This window comes from Oryx dammah, unplaced genomic scaffold, assembly GCF_014754425.2.
Source record: "Oryx dammah isolate SB20612 unplaced genomic scaffold, SCBI_Odam_1.1 HiC_scaffold_22, whole genome shotgun sequence".
Classification (NCBI taxonomy): domain Eukaryota; kingdom Metazoa; phylum Chordata; class Mammalia; order Artiodactyla; family Bovidae; genus Oryx; species Oryx dammah.
Window position 1 is genome coordinate 58955065 of NW_024070206.1, and position 23813 is coordinate 58978877.

General features: G+C 51.4%; 1 protein-coding gene across 2 annotated transcripts in view; it reads right to left on the minus strand.

Moving 5' to 3' along the window:
• Nucleotides 1-23813, minus strand: part of ZNF516 (zinc finger protein 516) — a 100153-nt gene that overhangs the window by 4900 nt on the left and 71440 nt on the right. For both annotated transcript variants that reach the window (XM_040264367.1, XM_040264368.1), the window contains exons 3-5: nucleotides 18513-19883; nucleotides 11865-11969; nucleotides 11101-11168 (exon numbers count right to left, since the gene is read on the minus strand). In XM_040264367.1, the coding sequence (XP_040120301.1) occupies nucleotides 11101-11168; nucleotides 11865-11969; nucleotides 18513-19883 (1544 nt within the window). The remainder of the gene's footprint in view (nucleotides 1-11100; nucleotides 11169-11864; nucleotides 11970-18512; nucleotides 19884-23813) is intronic.

The following is a 23813-nucleotide window of genomic DNA, read 5'->3' on the forward strand; positions in this document are numbered from 1 at the left end:
GACCCTGATGCTGGGAGGGATTGAGGGCAGGAGGAGAAGGGGACGACAGAGGATGAGACGGCTGGACGGCATGGGTTTGGGTGGACCCCAGGAGCTGGTGATGGGCAGGGAGGCCTGGCGTGCTGCGCTTCATGGGGTCACAAAGAGTCAGACACGACTGAGCGGCTGAACTGAACACGGCACACGGGCAACAGGAGCTTGCAATGCTTCCAAGGCAGCCTGGGCAGCTGTCAGGGGTCTACAGAGAGGCCCTGGGCATCTCCAGTCCGCACACCAGAACAGCAAATCCCAGGGTCTGAACCAGCTCTGGAGAAAAGGTTGAAAAGATGGCAAGGTGGGACTGGAGGAGGATTGGCAAGGTGGGATCGGTGGGCTTTCCCCGGCAGTCCAGTGGTTAAGACTCGGAGCTTCCAGTGCAGGGGCATGGGTTTAATCCCTGGTTAGGGAACTAAGATCCCACAAGTCATATGATGCAGCCAAAAATTAAAAAAAAAAAAAAAAAGAAAAATCAAGGAAAATCTGAGAAAATCAGGGTCAAGGAGGACCTAGGGAGCCATGACAATTAGATGTAATGTCATATCCTGGAGGGGACCCTGGAAAAGGATCAAGGACATTAAGGGAAAATGGAGGAAACCTGAATCAAGTTATGGATTTTCATAAATAATCATTTTTTACTGAGCCAACTCTGGGAGATGGTGAAGGACAGGGAAGCCAGGAGTGCTGCAGTCCACGGGGTCACAAAGAGTCAGATATGACTTAGCAAGTGAACAACAACAATTGTTTAAAAGCAGTGCTCTGTAGTACAAAGTAGGTTTACATGTGAACGACAATTCCAGAACAGGGTTAAATTTGGGGGCCATATAAACAAACACTACAGCACTCCCACAGATCTGTCAGGACCTGAGAGAATTCCACTCATTGCCAAAAGTAACGACGGTGTTGGAAAAACGGAAGGGGTGTTCTAAAGTCATGGGACCTACAAGATGGAAGGGAGATGGAAGGGAGAGGGAAGGTGAGCCCCAGCTTTCAGACAGGCTCTCAGGCAACATCTGAAGCATTACTATCTGAACGATGGCACTTACAATCTGAGGATAACACAACAGGGCAAGATTAATCTCACTTAACTGCATTAACCTTCAACTGAATTCACCATGAAGTAAAACCAACAGCTTGAAATTAGCATGCACAGATAAAATGCAGCGCTCATGTGAAATTCTGCTTTCCGGCTATGCCGGCAGCAAGCCTAGAAATAAGTTCAGGAGGAAGGTCCGGTTGACATAATGAATTAAATGCTTCTCTTTAGTTAACAGTTTCAGAAAACCCCTGTGGAAAGCTCTGCATTCAGATTTCCCATCGACATCTAGCAGAAGTCAGAAAGATACCAACAACATTTCATGCGGGGCTGTGGGCTGGGCACAGTGGTACGAACAGGGGGTTATTTGAAATGTAGGAAACAGTGACAAAATGTTGATTAAACCTCCTTAAGTAGACTGTGAATTTCCTGCAGCAAGTTTAAAGTGGAAATCCCTCAGTCGTGTTCAACTCTTTGTGACCCCAGGGGTATAGTCCATGGAATTCTCTAGGCCAGAATACTGGAGTGGGTAGCCTTTCCCTTCTCCAGGGGATCTTCCCAACCCAGAGATCGAACCGGGGTCTCCTGCATTGCAGGTGGATTCTCTACCAGCTGAGCTATAAGGGAAGCCTGCAGTAAGCTGAGAAGGATATTTTGTATTTTTGCACAGCGACATCACGTGGGTAGAGATCCATCTCCAATGGCATTCATTAGAGGAAGGGAAATGGCCTTTGTGTTCACAACAGGAAAATGGGATTTCTTGTTGGCTGCAGCAAACAGACTTGCCGAGGATTCCATAAACGGGTGAAGAATGTGTGTGAACATGCGTGCGTAGTGTGTGTGTGTGCATCTACACTTTGTAAACACAACTCAGACTTCACCCCAGGCAGCCCCTGGATTTCCCATCCTGCAAGCCAGAATTCACAAACTTGTACCGGCCGTTAGAGAGGAGACAGGAGGGTGGCCGTGTGTCCTTAAAGGACTGAAGCTGCACACTGCAGGCGCGGAAAGTTTTTACACTACTTATTTTGGGGGGGACTGCAGAACCCAACCCAAACAACCAGGGTGTTCAATTCAGTCCACCAATCCCGAGGCAGACTGCTGTTCACGAATGAAGGGATGTGCTCAAACAGGACCTCACTCTTCAGAGAGGCGTTTTCACTTCCTCACTCACTGGGACCATCACCTTACTGCTTACTGCAGCAGTCCTACAGGGTTTGCTAAGAAATGAACGCACTGCACCTGAGCGATTAGGAAATCAGACGCAGGGGAAAAGGCAGCCACAGAAACACTTAAACTAAGTGGACGCATGATATCTGAGTACAAACAGATTGTTCTTATTCTCCCACAAACAAAGAGTCATCAGAAAATGAGAAGCCTGCTCTTAGAAAATTTGGCTTTTCTCTACAGCGGCTGTGTGACTTGTAGGTTCTTCAGGAAGACTGGAAGAAACATCTTTCCTTAAGGCATTTCAGTGTTCTAGGGATGAATACTGACTCCTGGAATTTGACGAGACCTGCTTTTTCACCCCTTTTGTCTTACAAGGTAGAGGAATGCATATATGCTCATGTATGAGGGTCAGTGACCGACACACACAAGTGCTGGGATCGCCAGGACATGCGCGAGTCTTCTGGAGGTCAGTTTGCACACGAGGCCTGCCTTAGACACGCGCAGTGATGCTTAATGCTCCACAATGTACACGGAACATCTTGGTGAGAAGGACCTTTCCCGAGAAGCCATCACTACACTCTGGCTCAGGGTGTCACAGGTCATTTCAGATAAATCACTAGTTGCATTCACGACTTTGGGCGTTATGTTATAGTTAATGGAAAAATGCATGCTGTGTTTCAAGAGCTTACATGAGTTGGATTTACATGAGTAAGAAATTGCTGAGACAAATCCTCTGAATTTGGAGATGTGATCCGTGATACAGCGAATCTAAAAGGGATACTGAAAACAGACGTGAGCCTGCTTGGTCATTTCAGTCGTGTCTGACTCTGTGTGACCCTGTGGACCGTCACCCGCCAGGCTCCTCTGTCCATGGGATTCTCCAGGCAAGAAGACTGGAGCGGGGTGCCACGCCCCTCTCCCGGGATATCCCTGACCGTGTCCAACACTCCTGTGTCTCCCGCACTGGAAGCAGGTTCTCCGCCCACTGGGCCACCTGGGAAGCCCGCTGGACACACACAGGGTGCGTGCTCAGTCATGTCCGACTCTGTGCAACCCCACAAACAGTAACCTGTCAGGCCCCTCTGTCCTGGGTTTTCCCAGGCAGAATGCTGGAGTGGGTTGCCATTTTCTGCTCCCGGGAAGCTTCCCCACGTCCCTTTGTGTCCCCTGCACTGGCAGGCCGGTTCTTTACCTCTGTGCCACTGGAAACAGATACAGAGATTCAAATCTACCAGCCACACCATTTATCCATCATTTGCATTAGAACCTCCGCAGCTAAAAATGTGACAAATTATGTTGCCATTTATTTTCTCATTTCTCTTTATTTTGATTAATGGAATAATTTCTCCAGCTTAACTATTTCAAAATAGCATTTAGAACAGTAAGAAATAAACTATTAATCATAGACTATAAATTCTGGCAAGGAATCCAAACAAATCAAAACACCAGATTTCATAATTCAGCAAAAGACAGTCTGGTCTCTGAAATCCCGAAACCAGGGGAATGGAAGGAGAGTGGGTTAATTTTTCTTGGTTTTAGACATTACTTAATTTCTAACATTTCACAAAAAATATAGTGGAAAAACACAATTTCTCCACAACATTAAAAAAAACCCTATTTTTTTCTCTAACATGCATAGCACAATGATACCAATATTTTAGCATATTATGTTCAAAAGTATTCTTTCTAATGATTAATTTTGATGATGAGTAGAAATTAAACACTCAATTTTGTTAAAGCTATGGCAGAGCATTTTGAAAATGATGACATGCATGAATCCCTCCTCTTTATTATAGAGTTTTGCTTGGAATATTAGCTTCTCTTATGATCAGAATCATCTTCCTAATACAAGCACAAGCAACGGGTGCCTTAAGTCCCCCAGGGCTGGAGACCCATCCCTATGGCTAGAGAAGCTCACTGATGAAGTGGGCTCCTCAGTGCCAGGGCTCAAGCCCTTTTACAAGAAATGCAAAGGAACTGGATGCCTACAGAATCGATACTGTGCCCAGGAACCAACTATTCGACACCCTGCTCTCTCCTAACCCAGACTGTTAACTCCTAATGAGTCAGTATTCCTCCCCACCCCACCCATGAAGGGAGCGTGCTGAGAAAGACAGCCATCTGGGATCTCAGAGCTTCAAGTGCAAGCCTGTGTGTAACAGAGACAGGGCCTGGTCAGCATGCACGCAGAAGGAGACCACGGCCAAAGACACAGCAGAAGGAAGCTCTTTCAGGGAGGGGAATCGGGGAGAGGTGGATTGGGAATTTGGGGTTAGCAGAAATGGTCTGGACCAAAGAGAAGCAGAAGATATTAAGAAGAGGTGGCAAGAATACACAGAAGAACTGTACAAAAAAGGCCTTCACAACCCAGATAAACACAATGGTGTGATCATTCACCTAGAGCCAGACATCCTGGAATGTGAAGTCAAGTGGGCCTTAGAAAGCATCACTAGGAACAAAGCTAGTGGAGGTGATGGAATTCTAGTTGAGCTATTTCAAACCCTGAAAGATGATGCTGTCAAAGTGCTGCACTCAATATGCCAGCAAATTTGGAAAAGTCAGCAGTGGCCACAGAACTGGAAAAGGTCAGTTTTCATTCCAATTGCAAAGAAAGGCAATGCCAAAGAATACTCCAACTACCGCACAATCGCACTCATCTCACATGCTAGTAAAGTAATGCTCAAAATTCTCCAAGACAGGCTTCAGCAATACATGAACCGCGAACTCCCTGATGTTCAAGCTGGTTTTAGAAGAGGCAGAGGAACCAGAGATCAAATTGCCAACATCTGCTGGATCATGGAAAAAGCAAGAGAGTTCCAGAAAAACATCGATTTCTTTCTTATTGACTATGCCAAAGCCTTTGACTGTGTGGATCACAATTAACTGTGGAGAATTCTGAAAGACATGGGAATACCAGACCACCTGACCTGTTTCTTGAGAAACCTATATGCAGGTCAGGAAGCAACAGTTAGAACTGGACATGGAACAACAGACTGGTTCCAAATAGGAAAAGGAGTACCTCAAGGCTGTATATTGTTACCCTGTTTATTTAACTTCTGTGCAGAGTATATCATGAGAAATGCTGGGCTGGAAGAAGCACAAGCTGGAATCAAGATTGCCAGGAGAAATATCAATCACCTCAAATATGCAGATGACACCACCCTTATGGCAAAAAGTGAAGAGGAACTAAAAAGCCTCCTGATGAAAGTGAAAGAGGAGAGTGAAAAAGCTGGCTTAAAGCTCAACATTCAGAAAACGAAGATCATGGCATCTGGTCCCATCACTTCATTGCAAATAGATGGGGAAACAGTGGAAACAGTGTCAGACTTTATTTTGGGGGGCTCCAAAATCACTGCATATGGTGACTGCAGCCATGAAATTAAAAGATGCTTACTCCTTGGAAGGAAAGTTATGACCAACGTAGATAGCATATTAAAAAGCAGAGACATTACTTAGCCGACTAAGGTCCATCTAGTCAAGGCTATGGTTTTTCCAGTGGTCATGTATGGATGTGAGAGTTGGACTGTGAAGAAAGCTGAGCGCCGAAGAATTGATGCTTTTGAACTGTGGTGTTGGAGAAGACTCTTGAGAGTCCCTTGGACTGCAAGGAGATCCAACCAGTCCATTCTGAAGGAGATCAGCCCTGGGTGTTCTTTGGAAGGAATGATGCTACAGCTGAAACTCCAGTACTTTGGCCACCTCATGCGAAGAGTTGACTCATTGGAAAAGACTCTGATGCTGGGAGGGATTGGGGGCAGGAGGAGAAGGGGACGACCCAGGATGAGATGGCTGGATGGCATCACTGACTTGATGGACGTGAGTCTGAGTGAACTCCGGGAGTTGGTGATGGACAGGGAGGCCTGGCGTGCTGCGATTCATGGGGTCGCAAAGAGTTGGACACGACTGAGCGACTGAACTGAACTGAGGTGCAAACTATTATGTATTACGTGTGGGGTGCATAAACAACAAGGTCCTATAGCACATGGAGCTAACTATATTCGACATCCTGTAATAAACCATAATGGAACAGAAGAAAAACTAAACTGCAAGTATGACCTGCTTCAAAAAAACAAAAAGAGGAAACTCTTTCATTCCTCCTCAAGTAGCTAAATTAACTGAATAAATCCATTCCTGCATCTAGATATTATGACATTAGGATCATCCCACACAGAAAATTCAAATATTATCTCAGCAAAGTAAGTGCAGCTGCTGTATGACTGTGATACAGACACAGCGGCCGCCCAGCAGCGTGGGGTCCACCAAGAACCACATTATGCCGACGACACTTTCCTCAAACTGAGAGTTTTCCTATTCTCCCTTTAACGTGCAACTGCTGCTGCTGCTGCTAAGTCGCTTCAGTCATGTCCGACTCTGTGTGACCCCATAGATGGCAGCCCACTAGGCTCCCCCGTACCTGGGATTCTCCAGGCAAGAACACTGGAGTGGGTTGCCATTTCCTTCTCCAATGCATGAAAGTGAAAAGTGAAAGTGAAGTCGCTCAGTCGCGTCCGACTCTTTGCGACCCCGTGGACTGCAGCCTACCAGGCTCCTCCGTCCATGGGATTTTCCAGGCAAGAGAACTGGAGTCGGGTGCCATCGCCTTCTCTGTTAAGGAGCAACTAGAACAAGACAAAACCAGAACGCTTCCAAGCACACCGCCAGGTCCTGACGAGGCAGGAAGACCACAGGAGAGGAAGCAGCCGAGACGCTGGGTCCCTGAGCACAGCTGTCCCCGAGGGGCACGTCCACACGGCGTTGGTACAAGTGTGCAGATGTTCACACACGCATGCATCACTCACACACGGTCCCGTCTCCCCAGCTCTTCAGGACAATGGTTCACTCCTAGGAAACTGACAGCCGCCAACGTGCTGGGCGTGCCGCCTCTGCCAGGCTTAGCGCGCCGTCCTCGAGAACTGCCTCCACGGGCACAGACGTGTTGTCGCTGCCCTCACGTTACAGATGAGGGCACCCAGGTGAAGTTCGCTTGCCTGAGGTGAGACCTGGGTTATAGCCTCCTACTCGGTAAGCCAGTGTCTTAATAACTCGCATCACTGAGCCGCTTGGAGTCGAACTGGCTGATCTTGGCTGCTCTTCAACGTTGCGAGCTATGAAATATTCATATGTGCCCCACCCACATTGTTCTCCTCCGCTTCAAACCCACATATTCACCTGCCAAGAGGCATCACCAACTTGACTTGAAGGTCAATGGAAACAGATTTTGTCCAGCTCCTCCGGCCACATTCCAGGCGCCGGGACAGGCTCCTCTCCAGAGCTGGAGCCCGAAGCCAGAACCCAGGTCCGGTCCATCGCTTCCCTGCTTCCCCCCACATCCAATCCCCAGGTTCCTCCACCCCTTGAACATCCCCACACCCATCTGTTCCCCCCAGCCCTGGGTCTCGCTGGGATTGCTCGAAGCCCCTCCAGAGCTGGGCTCAGTCCACTGTCCAGAATCTCTGCAGTCCATCCCTGACCCAGACCAACCCGACTCGCTGTGGACTCAGCATTGATAACATCGCCCCCGCTCAGGGTCCCCAGCGCACTCAGGACAGGTTTCCTGCATCTCAGCCCTGGTACCCACGCCTGTGTGTCCCCCCAGACTCCTGTCCTGAGCTCCTGTCCACCTGCCCAGCTCTCCCCTCAAACAATCCTCCAGTGAGACATCTCTTCCACCTCTTGGGGGGCAGATGTCTCTGCACGGGGCACCCACCCTGCTGTGTTCCCTGCCCGCCCGGCACGCTCTTCTCAACACCCCAAGCCTGGGTTCCAGGACCCTCACACTGTCAAAGTGGCACCTCTTATCTAAACCACCCACTGGACCTCAAAAACCATAAAAGCAGGAAAGATGTTTCCCTTCACCTCTAAATCCTGATTATTCTCCACCAATAAGATAGAACCTGGCACACAGGAGGTGCTCAATTAATACTGTTAATGAGTAGACAAATGATGATTATAAAACTGCATTCCCAAATTCTGTTTCAGTTATATAATTTAGCATCTATTATGTACATCTATAAAAATCCATCCATTCTAAGTGCTACATCAAATAACTTCTACATGAATACACAGTGTTGTATGATTTAAAAAAAAAAAAATCCCTTGATCCACAGCTTCTAAAGCCCACAGGAAAAGAATATGATTTAAATATTAATTAGTTAACATTGGCAAAGCAAGCTCAACATGGAAAAGAACATGACTGATTAGCTTAATGAGTCCCCTTCTGGACATAAATAACTACAGAATCACTCTATGAATCTATATTGTATTTTAAATCTAAGATAGCAATTGTGATTTTTGTAAACGATGAGAACGTCACCATAAGAAAGAATACTAAGATGTAAACCAGTATCTACTATTGCTACGTTTTGCAGTTACCCTGGCAGACACATCTCTATGAGAATTCGAAAATCCCAAAGTACGCTAAAGAAAACAGAATTCCTTTCAAGAACCAGAACGTCCAGCGATTAACCAACAAAAGCTACTTCGAATGTAATGAAGGACAAAAAGAACTTTCAGAGGCCATAATCTTGAATATGCCATCCGCGTGTGTGTGTATAGTCATGTCCGACTCTGTGACCCCATAGACTGTAGCCCGCCAGGCTCCTCTGTCCATGGGATTTCCCAGGCAAGAATACTGGAGTGGGGTGCCATTTCCTCAACTCTAGGGGATCTTCCCGACCCAGGGATCGAACCCAAGTCTCCTGTATTGGCAGGCCGGTTCTTGACCACTGAGCCACCTGGGAAATCCATAATTAACACAGAATGAATTTAAAATGCAGCCTCAGTGATTTGCTTTGTTGATCTCTTTCTCCCAGGACAGAAGCCTCTTGCAAGAGACTTAGCTGGAATTCATGTGCAGCTCATAAGCTGATGTGTGTCCCTGAAGAGCCTCACGGTGCTGTTCAGAGTGCCAGCCAGTGATTCCAGGCCAGCCCCGCCCAGCACGCGTGGAAAAGCCACACCTTAGGGGGACGGAACGGGTCGCCTGTGTCTGCGGGACCGCTCTGAACCGACTCCACTCACTCTGTCAGTGTGCAATTCTCCAATTATGGCTCCGGCCTCGCTGCTAACACAACCCGCAAACATCACAGTGACTCCTGTGGAAAGGGGGTTTCACTTCTGTTAAAAAGGAGAGTGTGGTCCAGTTTGAGCTGAGGTCACCTACGTCCACAGATCTTCCAATTCAGCATTCAGCGAGATGTTTTCTTTTTCCATAAATTGTGACAGCATCCTGAAATAACAGCTTTTCATTCTCAAACTATGGGTTTTATTAAGAGAGAAGGCACTTACTAAAAACTACAACAAAGGGCAAGGCATTCTGTCCGTGATATATGAAGAGAAACCTTTAAACAGCAAACAGGGATTCTGAAAACTGGATAAAAAACGAAACCAAAGGCTCTGATGAGGTCCAGTCCATCCTAAGGCAGTTCAGGCGTGAATGGCTGCAGGCTCTGAGCAGGGCTCTCACACACTGTTCTCTTCCTGAGAAACAGACTGGGCTCCTCTGCACCTCTGCTTCCCTCGCCACTGTCAATGACCAGGAATCCCACATGGGAACAGGAGGACGTGCTAAGTGGACCTGACCGCCTGGACACGATCCTGGATGTGTACCTTGGCGGCAAGGAAACCCTTCTTCACTTACAAAGGGGCGGTTGTGGCTACAGAATCTGCTTGGGCAACCAATGAGAAGGCAAGACGGTTACGCAGAGAATGCTTGTGGGAGAACAGAGGGTGGGCTGACATCCTGTAAAGGGACACAAGGAAGAGGAGCCTGGAACCACCGGGTCTTGGTCCAGAGTCATAGGAGAGACCGCGAGGAGCGCACGGGCCTCCCAACCTCAGAGATGCACGCTGGACTCCACTGTGACCGCGCCCAGGAGGCCGCCACACTCTGCAGACTGAACGGTTTACACACGGAGGCCACACATCCATGGTAACTCAAGGCCTATACACACGCACACGCGTGTATTATGCGTTCTGGCTGAGTCGGTGACGTGCTTAACAAAGAATCAAATCAGGACAAGGACGAGGCCACGGGAGACCAGACTCAGCAGCAGGCTTCTTACGGAGCGATTCAGAAAAGCGATTCTGAAGTAAAGACATCTGCAGGGACCGAGAGGATGGACCCAGAGCCGGTCACACAGAGGGAAGGAAGCCAGAGAGAGACAGACGGTGGCGAGCAGCGCCTGTGTCTGGAATCTAGAGAAACCGAACAGAGGAACTTCTGTGCAAAGCAGAAATAGAGTCACAGATGTAGCAAATGGACATATGATACCAAGGCAGGTGGGATGAGTCGGGAGACTGGGACGGACACGTGTACACTATTGACACTGTATAAGACAGGGAGCTAATGAGAAATCGCTACCCAGCCCAGAAACCACCATATAACTCAGTGCTCTGTGGTGCCCTATGTGAAGGAATCCAAAAAGAGGGGATATACCTACAGTGATTCACTGTGCAGCGCAGCAGAAACCAAGACCACAGTGTAAACCAATTACACTCTGATACAAATTTTTTAAAAAGATGATTCTCAAAACGGAAGGGGAAGCGTAACTTGGTCTCAAGTCGTAACTTCCAGGCAAAACATCCCAAGTGGAAAAGTCTGACTTTTAGAGCTTTTCATCACTCCCAACAGGACCCCACGCAGCTGCATGGACCCCCAGCTGCATCATTCACGGCCCCGGGAGGTTCTGGGACTATCAGCCACCCCTGGACCGCTCGGCAGGGCTGGGTTCTGACTCAGAGCAGCGAAGAGCTGCTTGCCCACCTGGTAAAACACCGCATGGTGCCCTGAGGACCACGGTGACACCCTTTCCCAACTACCACGTGAACCCACAGCCCCTGAGAGAGGGGAGACCTACTTGTTTGGGGGCGTCTGCAGAGGTGGCGTGGACGTCAGCACCTCGGAGGCCGTTAGACTCGAACAGCACTGTGGGGACAAGGACGCGCGTCAGCAGGCCGACCGAGCTTCCCGTTGCCCGGGACGCGCACCCCGCTCAGACTGAACACTCACAGGCAAAAAAGACGCCAGCCCAGCCTGTGGCCGGGAAATAGCAATTTACCATAACACTTATGCTGAGAGATGGCAAATGCTGCCTGGGGCCAGTGCCCTTTTTAATTCAGGCTTCACCACGCAGCATCCCACCAGGGACAGCATTAATTAGCAGGGGCATGCAGAGGGCCCCCCTCCCCCCACCAAGCTCGGGCCTGTCACTGCGCATCAGGCCCTCCAGATATGGATACACCCTGCATATCAGAGGAGGCACCCGGGCCCGCCCCTGCCGTGCCATGTCCCCGCCACACACACGCCACCGTCGCAGGCCAGCTCTCTGCTCACAGGCCGAGAGAACGTGCCACTCAGCACCGCCCAGCGCCCAGGCCAGCCGGTGCCGGCGAGCAAAGAGCCAGCGTGCGTCATGCCAACGGACGCAGCATGCAATTAAAATGCAGCTTTCGCAAAACAGGCTGATCAAACCACAGGGCACGTGGATGCAGGGGCAAAGCTGTTTCAGGCAGAGGGGCTGAATGGAGAGTCTAGAGTGTGACCCCGCCCCGCCCCGCCCAGCACCAGACCCCAGGAACTAGAGGCTCGCTGCGTCCCAGGCCCTGGGGTCCGCAGGCATACCTGTGTGAGCCCGCATGTGCGCCCGCAGGTGGCTGGGCTGGTGGAAGCTCTTCCCACACTCCACGCAGATGAAGTCTCCCTGGTGGGCCTGCGTCCGGAGCGTCCCTGGGGGGCGGTGCAGGTGCAGGGAGAAGAGAGAGAGGGGGCGAGAGGCAAGCATCATTAGTTCCTCTGAGCCCTGACGGGAGGCACCCCCCAGGCCCTCCGCCAGGACCGAGAGGGCACACAGGATACAGTGAGGTAAATGCCGCTCCCGTGATGCGACCTCGGGCAAGCGGGGCCTGGGCAGCGGTGCCCCGCATCTGCCAACGGGGTGACGCAGCCAGACAGCTGAGGGGCCAGAACGCAGGGCCGGCCCGGACCCCGCAGCAACACCACACACCTGAGAGCTGTGGGCCACCCGCCCCAGCCCTTTTCTCCACGCCCTGTGCAGCCGGCAGAGCACAGACGGGACACCTACAAGGAGGCTGGACTTGAGCACCGACCTCCGTCCCTTCTGTCCCTCAAAGACGCCCGGCTTTTGTCAGGAAAGGAGGCAGAAGACGCTTTTTTGTTTGCCTGCCTTTTCTGTTTGAGAGTAGGGGCTTCCCCGGTGGCTCAATGGATCAAGGATCGGCCTGCAACGCAGGAGACGTGGGTTCAATCCCTGGGTCGGGAAGATCCCCTGGAGGAGGAAATGGCCACCCACTCCAGTATTCTTGCCTGGAGAATCCCTTGCACAGAGGAGCCTGGCGGGCTACAGTCCATGGGGTCACAAAGAGTTGGACATGACTGAGCGACTTAGCACACACACACTCCGAAGAAAGGGCTAATTTTTCATGTAACATTAGCTCCCAAACCACTTCTGGGAGCCTGACCTTCCCCACCAATGGGTCAATGGGATCTCAATTCAACCAAAAGACAAAAATCAAAATACTACCTAGAAAAAGTTATGCCAATGACAACAAAATTTTTTAAAATGATGTTCCCTGAGCTGAGCATTTCTGCATCCCGAGCCTGACGTTTGAATGCAAAAGGCGAGTGCAAGGATGACCGAGGGTCTTTGCCAAATTATCTGAAACCAAATCACACTTCTCGTCCTACGTCAGAAGAGACAGCATACAAAGATAATATAAAATTAATGCCACTTGCCCTCTGTCCACAGGATTCTCCAGGCAAGAATACTGCAGAGGGTTGTCATTTCCTTCTCCAGCGGATCTTCCCAACCCAGGGACCAAACCCCTATGCTCCCATCCCCCGCATTGGCAAGTGGGTTCTTTACCACTAGTGCCACCGGGGAAGCCCAGATACCGTTTATGAGCTAGCAGTCAAGGAAATGTGTGAACTGCAGAGCAGATCCTGGCAGATTTCTCGTGGGACAAGTCGTGATTGTGAGTCTCCGAGAGACAGAAGAATCTGCCCACAAAGTTCTCAGCTTCCCACAGACTCCTTCAGGGACGTTAGGAGAATGATGGCTCATGTTTTAACCCACCTGTCCCATGTCATCAATGAAAGATCCCTTACTGAAGAGACGGGGTCCCCAGTTCCCAGGCAGACATGGCAAGCGTCAGCAGGGCAGGCAGCCCCGGGAGCCCCGGGCTCCTGTGCTGGGCCCACCCGCCTCGTCCCTGGCTTTCCGATCAAGCTGGGGCGGGACGGAAAGCAGAGGAGGACGTCCCTGGATGACCGACTGATGGGCTCAAGAGGGGGCTCCTAAGGGTGCTTGACTCCCCAGTCCTTCCAAGCATGGCAGCGTTAAGACCCCTTCTGCCAGCAGCTCGGCTGTTTAGGACAGTCGCTCCCTCTTCCGACTCTGGCCCAAGAAAATCTCAGCTTCCCCAGCGCTTCTGCTCCTCCCTGCCGTTCACTATGAGCACCGTCCCCAGGGCGCTGTGAAGACCCTCAGGGACAACGGCCGTTGGTGCCCAGATTTTCCCAAAGAGTAATCGGGCTGCACCTGAATGTAGGTCTTCAGTATACCTCCGGGTCACCCACTGATGATGAACCCCCTCAAGTGGCCTCTGCAGCTAATCCTGACAACATGAGATGTGATGCTTTTCTTCTAAGTAATTCCCATCCAAACCAGCAGCAGAAAAAGCAGGATAATAAGGTTTTGTACTTACCCCTGAGCTCGTGTACCCACTGACCCATTCTGTTTCCTTGTGTTAAGTATGCACACACATACCCGCGCACGCACACACACACGCATGCACGCACGTGCACGCATGCACACACACGCACAGATTCTTCCATGCATTCTATCACATCATTTTCTCCCTACTTTTTAAAGAAAAGACCCTTGCCCTTTATGTTCAATAATATTATGCCCAAGCTACTCCAAAATTCTGAGCTAGTAAGAAAGGTCACACACTTCATTTGAATTGAAGGCTACCTGGTGAGCAAGCGGCTCTGACACTCTGACCGCAGAAGTAAAGTTGTGTATAAAGTGGGCTCAGAAAGGAAAGGGAGAGGCCTGGCGGGTCTTCGGGGGGCACCTGCAGACTCGCCCCCAAAGCCCTGCCAACACTCATTCAAGTTCATTACGCTGTGAGGTGCCCTGGCCCCTGCAAGGAGAAGGGCCCCGCAGAGACTCTACCAAGATGTACACAAAGGAAGCCCACCTCTTCCATCGTCACGCGAGCGATGAGTCTCGGGCATAAAAGAGGTTCTTTCTTAAAGTGCCAACAAGAAAAACTTTATATATTATCCTGTCTGGAATTACCCTATTCTTTTATTTTCAGTGTTTTTATTCTAAAATCCATGTCATCATCTACTGCAGGCTGGATACAAAGTCCAGACATGCAGATAATGTATTATTTTACGACTTATTCTATCCACAAACCATTCATGCTACCCTGATACCTGTTTCCAGACCGGGGATCTACACTGCAGAACAATCACAGAAAATGTGGCTCTTTTCATCCTTAAACGATTAGGCTTCAAGCCCTAAGGGACATGACGGTGACTGTTCCCATGTGATATCTTTTCTCTTTTGGCAGAACTTCCAGACCATTCATTTCTACACAAACATCATTTGGTCAAAACACGGGGGGGGAGAAGCTCTCTGAGAATCCTTTCTCTTAACCTCAGAAAACCTCGATGCTTTAGAGGCATCTCCTGAGTCCAACATTCTACCTCAAGGCGATTCGTCCCTGAAGAATGACAGAATCACACCTCCAGCTCCACAAGGACCAATCTCATGTCCACAACAGATGAGTTCCTCTCCTTTTATAAAATTCCCTTCTGCACGTTTCCATCTCCCCCACTACAAGCTGATGCTAGTAGCAATCCTGGGGTGGGGGGCTGTGATCTTCACCCCACAGATCAAATCCCACAAGGAAATACACAAAAACTGAGTCAGAGGACAGCATAATACCCCCAAAGTCCCGGGACTCCTGGAACAGGACAGTTACAAAGACTATCTTCGAAGGAACCCTAAAGGAAACCAGTCCTGAATATTCACTGGAAGGACTGATGCTGAGCTGAAACTCCAATACTCTGGCCACTTGATGCAAAGAACTGACTCATTGGAAAAGACCTTGATGCTGGGAAAGATTGAAGGTGGGAAGAGAAAGAGACGACAAAGGATGAGATAGCTGGATAGCATCACTGACTTGATGGACATGAGTTTGAGCAAGCTCCTAGAGTTGGTGATGGACAGGGAAGCCTGGCATGCTGCAGTCCATGGGGTCACAAACAGCTGGACACGACTGAGCGACTGAACTGAACTGCAAGATTATCTGGAATGAAGATGAATTAGCCAAGATTCTAGATTCCTGATGCCAAAATCAAACACATATGTAACTCAAGGAAAAAGAAAAATGGGTGCTCAACAAAGAGTGCACACCAAAGCTGCAACAGTTTAGTTACTGCCAATTCAGCAACGTATCGATGATGTAACTGTTGGGAGGCGGACGCACTTGGTTCCCAAGCTGCAACAGTAGGTATCGTCTCCATCACAGAAACCACCACTGTCCTGTTCACTGCTCTAAAATGAGACTTTGCATGCCTGCTGGGTTTCCCTGCAGCCGCAACACTTTAAAAGCATCATAAATGCTTTTATGATGTAAAAGACTGTACACAACCTGTACAGTCAGATTGTAAACAATCTGCCCGCAATGCGGGAGACCTGGTTTCAATCCCTGGGTCAGGGAGATCCCCTGGAGAAGGAATGGCAACTCCCACCAGTATCCTTGCCTGGAGAATCCCACAGACAGAGCAGCCTGGCGGGCTACAGTCCAAAGGGTCACAGAGAGTCAGACACGACTGAAGCGGCTTAGCATGCACGCACCTAAAGAAGCCCAAACCAGGGTGAACAAAAACACCATGAATCTGCACACTCACACCTGACATATTTCAGGGCATCCATGAGAAGAGTGAAATATCCAAGAAGAGCAAAGAGGCTTCACGACGACTTAGCATTTTTTACTTTAAACAATAAACATGGAACCTCTGTTTAAGGGGGAAAAGCCTTAGAATGGTTCATTTTAAAAATCTTAAGGAAAACATTTCAGGCTACTGGTATTTCAAATTCTGTTATCTGAAGTTATCTAAACCTTAACTCAGGATTCGCATCTCCTTTTCCGGGGAAGAGGCAACACAGCAGGCCCGGAAGCAGCACAAGAGCCTCAGGAAGCGGGTGTGTCTGCCGCTCACCAGGCGCCCGACTGGCAGGTTTGGAGCAGAGTCCTGCGGGCCGCGGGACGCAACACATGAAGCTCAAGTGTGGTTTACTAAGTGGGAGTCACTTCAACACCGGTGCAAATGCAGGGTCGGGGGACAGACCCCAGGAAGCCCCGGACGGAGGGGAGAAGGCGACCAGGGACACAGTGCCCACAGAACTCACTGTCATCTGCGTCTGAGTCCTCTCTGCCTCAGGGGCCATGAGAACCCGATCTAAGAACTGAGGTGGCGTGAGACGCAAAGGGCCAACCTACACAGCTTTACTCCGTCTCAGAGCGAATAACCGCCACTTCTCGGACACACTGCTGAGAACGTGAAGCTGGTGCATGCGTGTCTGACTCTGCAACCCCAGGGACGGTAGCCCACCAGGCTCTTCCTTCCACGGGATTTTCCAGGCAAGGATACTGGAGTGGGTTGCTTTTTCCTCCTCCAGGGGATCTTCCCAACCCAGGGAGGGAACCCACGTCTCTTGCGTCTCTTGCATGGGCAGGTGGATTCTTTACCACTAGCGCCACCTGGGAAGCCCCAGAGTTTTATTCTTAAACTTTCCTTCTCTGGCCACACCATGCGGCGTGCAGGATCTTAATTCCCCAGCCAGGAATGGAACTCTTGCCTGCTGCAGTTGAAGTGCAGAGGATTAACCACTGGACTGCCAGGAAAGTCCTTTCAATTCCTAATCGAGAACAAGGGCATCAGATTCCATGCGTGTGTTCCATGGAGCTGGCAAACTTGCTGCAATTGCTGATCATTATCAGTAATAGGTGACGGATGGCATCACCGACTCAATGGACAAGAGTCTGAGCAAGCTCTGGGAGATGGTGAAGGACAACGAAGCCTGGTGTGGGGTCTCAAAGAGTCGTACACGACTCGACTGGGCAACTGAACAACAACAAGCATCAGTTCTGAGACACTGGGGAGATACGAAGACAATGATATGAGGCATAATTTTTTCCAGAATTTTAGCGCACGTCAACTCCCCACACCATGTAAGGCACATTCCTGCTCTCCAGAGGCCCCACTTAACACCCTGCGCACTGATGTGCCCTGTTAAAATTACAAACATATAAAGGCAAAGCGTGAACAGTCACTTCAAGTGAACACCCCGTCTTTGCAGAGACAGGAGGCTACCTGCTCGGCATTGAGGAGACGTGACTGGGGTGCAAGGGTGTCGCAGGAGCAGGGGGCCCAAAGCCATGTGCCCCGGCCCCTGGCGGGCAGGCAGGGGCACGGGAAAGCAAGCACCCACACCCGCGCACAGGGCCGGAGGGCACAGCAGCCAGGCCAGCTGCCTACGGACCCAGACCCAGCAGGCAGGCAGCCCATGGCCTTCTACAGAGGGGGCTCCCTGAGTGCCCCAGGCAAGTGGGCTCCCCCTGAGGGCCTTGGGTGGGGGAGGGGGCTCCCCCTCAGGTCATCAGGGGGCGGGCAGGCGGGGGCTTCCTGAGGTCCCAGGGTAAGGCAGATGGGGGGCTCATCCTGAAGTCCCAGGGTTTGAGGGGCTCCCTGAGGTCCCAGGGGCAGGCAGACGGGGGGCTCCCTGAGGTCCAGGGAGGGTGGGGGGGCTCCCTGAGGTCCCAGGGAGGCGGGGAGCTCCCCCTGAGGTCCCTAGGCGGGAGGGTAGGAGGGGGTTCACCCTGAGGTCCTGGGGGTGGGAGGCTCCCTGAGATCCCAGGGGCAGGCAGGCGGGGACTCCCTGAGATCCCAGGGGCAGGCAGGAGGGGGCTCCCTGAGGTCCCAGGGGTGGGCAGGCGGGGACTCCTTGAGGTCCTGGGGGTCGGGGGGCTCCCTGAGATCCCAGGGGCAGGCAGGTGGGGACTCCCTGAGGTCCTGGTGGGCTGGGGGCTCCCTGAGGTCCCAGGGATGGGCAGACGGGGGGTTCCCTGAGGCCCGGGGGGGTGGGGGCTCCCCCTGAGGTACCTAGGCATGAGGGCAGGTGGGGGGCTCCCCGAGGTCCCCGGGGCGGGCAGGCGGGGCTGCAGCTCTCACCTCTGTGCTCGAGCACAGGGCTGCTGGCGCCCCAGCTCTGGTAAAGGGAAGCCAGGTCCTTCGGGATGTACGTCTTGAAGATGCTGAGGAGGTCCAGGCGCTTCTCGGGGCCCTCGGATGCCGGCTCCTGCTTGACGGGGTGTGGGGCAGGTGGGCTCTGAGGGACTGTGGGCCCTCTGGAGCCGGCCTTGGAGGGGGGCTCCCGGGGAGGTAGAGGGGCGCCCCCGTCGCCTTTCCCGTGCGGCTGACCCTGAGGCTGAGGGCTGAATTTGGCTTTGGGGGGGTCTGGGGCACTGTGCTTATTTGGGGGCCCGAGGCCTGCCCCCTGCCTGCTGCTGGCAGGGGCCTGGGGGCCCGCCCGGGTGATGACAGTGGGCGTCGGGGTGGCACTCCTGCTGAAGCCCCCGCTGCCTCCCGCGGGCCCGGGTCTGGGGCTGGTTTCCTGTTTGGGCCTGGGTGGAGGCTGCTCCGGGCCAGGGCCAGGGCCAGGCCGGGTCTGCCGGGTCCCATCGGGGCTGGCCGTCCAGAGCGCACAGGGCGCCGCGGGGTGGCCCTCCTTGCTCCGGGGCAGGCTGGCGGCTTTCGTGGGCACCCCCAGGGGCGAGGGGCTGCCTTTGGGGCCCGGCACCCCGCCCGGCACCTGGGTGCGGGTGAACCGGGCAATGGGCAGAGGCTGGCACTCCTTGCCCCCGAGGGCGGGCGGGGGGCCCGTGCGTCCGCTCCGGGCCAGGAACACCAGATTGCTCCTGATGCTCTTGCAGCCGTTGGGCTGAGTCCACTGCGGGGCCACGGCCTGGCCACTGACCCGGTGCCAGACGCGCTTGTGCATCCAGAGCACCTCGGGGTAGTGGGTCTTATGGCTGCAGTAGGGACACGGGTGCACAGCCAGCGCCGCCTGCAGCGAGCAGGCCGGCCCCCGGCGGCCGGGGTCGTCTCGTGAGGACCGCTCGCTCAGGTCCAGTGGGACCAGGTCTGGGGCCGGCGCCCGCTTCCCCGCCGTGGGGTGCTCCTTGGTGTGCAAATCCGGCGGCCTCTCCCGGGGGTAGGCGGCCTGGCTCTCAGAGGGCGGCTGCAGACCCGCCGCCTGGGCCGGGCGTGAAGGGAGGTCAGCCGCGTCCCTGGGGCCTGGGCCCTCCTGCTGGGGGCCACACGCTGGCGTCTTCAAGTCCACAGAACACCGAGGCGGCTCGGGTCTCCTGGGAGCGTCCCTGCTGCTGCTTTCAAGCACGGACACGCGGGCCACAATCCCCGCACCAGGCTCCCCGGCCACTCTTCCTGATGGGCTGTTTCCAAGTGTGTGACTTTGGTCTCCGTTGGAGAGCGCAGCCAAGGAGACATCTTCTGGGAAGCAGCAGCGGTGTGGCTCTGCCCCTGGAGGATCGAAACGCAAAGTATGACGTTAGTGTTTCTCATCAGGACCGGAGGCCACTGAGCTCACCCAAACTGCCCTGCGCCCTGCAGAGGAGACCCGCTGGAGCTCAGGAACAGTGCAATCCCGTGCCCGGATGGGTCAGCAGCTCTCCCTTAAGGGCAGACCAAACTCAAGGGCAAACCAGCGTTACTTAACATTTATTTCTCAATTAAGTGACTCAGTAGAATGCAAAGGAAGATAACATAGCTGCCTATCTAGTGACATGTAACTACATCACTACTAGTTAACAGACAGGGACCAGCTGTATCAAAACACAGAAATAAGGACTTAATTCTTTATGACAGATAGGGCTTTCCGCAACTTTCAGCCCGTGGTCACGCAGAGGCAGGGCCAGGAAAGAGTGTTCTCCCCCCACTGCACCCCCAGAGAGCCTACGACTGCTTCAGAAACTATGGACCCAGTGGTCCATAGTCTGGCCCAGGACGGGCCCCGTGACTGTCCTGTAAGCCCAGGTCTCTCCATCCCTCCCCTCACCTCCCCCGGCCTGCTTCCTGGGGTGGAGGTGGGGTGGGGGAATGCCCCGGAGAAACAGTGCCCCTCCCTGAGTGGGGACCCCACTCCCACCCCCTGGGGCCTGCCTGGAGGCTCATGCAGGCGACGTGGCTTCGGAAGGCCTCGCGGTGGGTGGTGGAGCCCTGGCCCACCCACTGCACCCTCGGCCAGGGAGGAGCCCAGCGGATGGGAGTGACCCTGCCCAGTGGCTGCTGGGAGAGAAGCAGGTGCTCTGGGGTAAACTCAGCTTGACTGTTCCAAATGCTGAACCATCCTTGGGTCAGGGGCTCGTAAGGCTGAGCCTCGCGTGCGCAGCAAATTTCTAGAACTTTTCATATCGGTCCCCGAAAGACTTCACGTCTGCAAGTCCAGAAGACAGGCTTTCTCTCAAAAAGGGGGTGCACGTACATGGTAATGCAGTAAAACACGGCAGAGCAGCAGAGGGGTCAGGAAGAGACTCTTCCCTGCAGCCCCTATGTTATCTTCCTTTACCCTGGAACAGTCTGAGTGGGAGCAAGAATAAATACTGCAGTGGGTTGCCATTTCCCACCCCAGGGGATCTTCCCGACCCAAGGATTGCTCCTGAGTCTCTCGTGTTTCCTGCACTGCCGGCGGATTCTTTACCACTGAGCCACCTGGGAAGCTCAGCACCTGCAGAGACGCCCCTAAACGGCAGCTGGCGCTCAGGGAGGACAGCAAACCACATGCTCAGGTAACAGGGTCTCCCCATCCCAGAGGCTGTAAGGATGCCCCTTCCAAGCTGTTCCTCTTCATGGGGAAAAAAAAAAGAAAGATCCACCAAAGTAGTGTATGGGGGTGGGGACAGTGAGGAGGTTTTTGAGACAGAAAAGAGCCTAAATACAAATTATTCTAGTGATTTGAGCTGTGTCTGGAACATACAGTAACCCTCCCCACAAAGATAAAAGATCCCAACTACTGTGAGCCTGAGAATTCCCACAATGAAGAACTCTTGTGTTTACAGTAATTTTGAGGGCTTCCCTGGTGGTCTGGAGGTTGGGAATCCACCTTGCAATGCAAGGGGCACTGGTTTGATCCCTGGTCTGGCAAGATCCCACACGCCTCAGAGCAGCTAAGCCGGGACATCACAACTACCAAGCCTGCGCCCTGGAGCCACAGCTACGGGCCCGAGCTCCTCACCAAGAGAAATAAAAAACACATACACACATCTTTGTAAAAACTAATTGTGAGATTTCAGCAGTTATTTTAATTTTTTAATATTTGTGAGTTCCCAGTAACTTTTGCAACTATTACCAGTTACCAAACACTTGTTGTGACAGCAAGAACATCCGTTTTTAAATATTTCTCAAAAGAGCCTTCTTTACTAATGGTTTACCCTGCCTTTAAAAGGGACAAATATAAACACAGGGCAGAATAAAAGGTAAGATGATGTAAGAGAAATGAGAGCCGCTTCGCATCACATCCCGGTTTAACTGACACTTGAGAGTTACCCATCTGAAATGCAAGAAATTAACAAAGAGAACACCACACAGGTGTCTGGGGGTGAAGCACGGGGAAGAGTCCCTGAAAAGATATTTCAGCTAAAACTGTCTCAGAAACACTGATTCTCAATGAAATGCAATGGGGAGAATTATCATTATCACAGCATATCTTGGATACAACGCAAAAATGACTTAAGAAAAAGTTTCAGCTACAACATCCATGGGGCTTTTCAATTATCAAACACTATTTAATAAGCTTTCTGTGCAAGTGAAGGAAAGGAAATGCTGAAAACCCTGCCCCGGGCTGGTTCGATGGGGAAGTTCTCCTTCTGGGAGAATAAAGGGAAAATCAGCGAGGGGGCGAAGACACGCGGCGTGTCTGCCGTCACAGAGGGCACCCGGGAGAGCGCGTGACCAACTGGCCTACTTGCGAGGCCGCTGGGAGGAGGGACCACAGCAAACAAGGAATCTCCAGGCTTCCAGGCCCGGAGACGACACCAGCAATAAAGCCCAAGTCCCAGCTCAGCCTCACTGCCCTTTGTAAAAGCACAGGCTTTGTTTCCACAGCGAACAGCGCAGAAACCACTTCTGATGGCCCAGTATCTCTCCAGGACGATTTGGTCCTACAGTCAGAAAACTGTCTCTTTAAGACAAGCATTCTTTCTCAAAGGTTTCTCACTCATTACACATGCAATGTGAACAACAATATTAATAATAAGGTCTCAGTGATAAGGAAACCAGACAGAAGCAGAACAATGACAGCTGAATAATCACGCTTAAATATTTTATACACAGACAAATATTTTATTCCCTACATGCTCCTGCTCCTTTTTCTGCTGACTGAATGCAGTGTGCAAGTTTTCATTTTCAGTAATTAATCTATTCACATAAATAACTCGCAAAACTGTAACTTATTTGCGTTTATGGAAAAACATGTGTTCAATAAATATCTTAGCACTCTGGAAGCCAGATTTTGATTTCTGAAGAAAAAAAGTTGCAGATTAAATACAGGACTTCTGACTAAACCAAGTAACCAGGTGCCAAAAGAAAACTTAACACTTACAATCTGAGAAATAACTTTCTTAAGAACATTCCTGCTCAGAGATTACAGAGTCAACATTTTAGAGGTTGATCAAATATCTCGCGTGTCCACTCAAGCTTCCAGTTAATGGGCAGCAGTGTGTCCCGCCATAAAACAGTCACATTCTAGAAATCAAGAACTTACTGCTTCCTCACTGACACAACCATATACATATGTCACTCGGGTCATATTTTCAAAAATATGTATTTTTGAAAAGATCAAATCTATGCTGAAGTGAACAGAATTCAAGTCCATTAATATTTTCATGGCTACTGTACCTTTTATACACCTTCCTTCAACCCCAGATCCTAACAGGAAACTATAAGTTGTCCATTTGACAGAGGTCTATGGGGTCGCACAGAGTCCAACACGACTGAAGCAACTTAGCAGCAGCAGCAGCAATCAAATGTAAAAGTAAAAAGAAACCACAAAACAAAACTTTACAACCCACGCTCTTAAGAATACTGAATATTTACACTTTACCAAGGCAAATAGAAAGTAAATCGATTACCATAAGGAAGCATGTTAAAGTTGAAAGAACTGGTAAAAGAAGGTGTTTCTATCACTTTAGATTTTAAACTGTGGCTGAGGAAGAGGAAGAAGCCCAGGGGAGCCTCACATGTGAAGCTTGTTCCTCAAAGCTTCCCTAAGGACAGGGCGTCCAGAACTGCCCTTCAACCTCTACAAGGAACTCACCCCACTCAAACCACCTGTGTCCTGACACCCTTTGCATTTTAGGAGAGCCAGGTCGGATCAAGACTGCAGAAGAGAAGGGACCTGCAAATCTCCAACATCTAACAGAGACTGCGGATACACACTAGCAGTTGCGTGGTTGG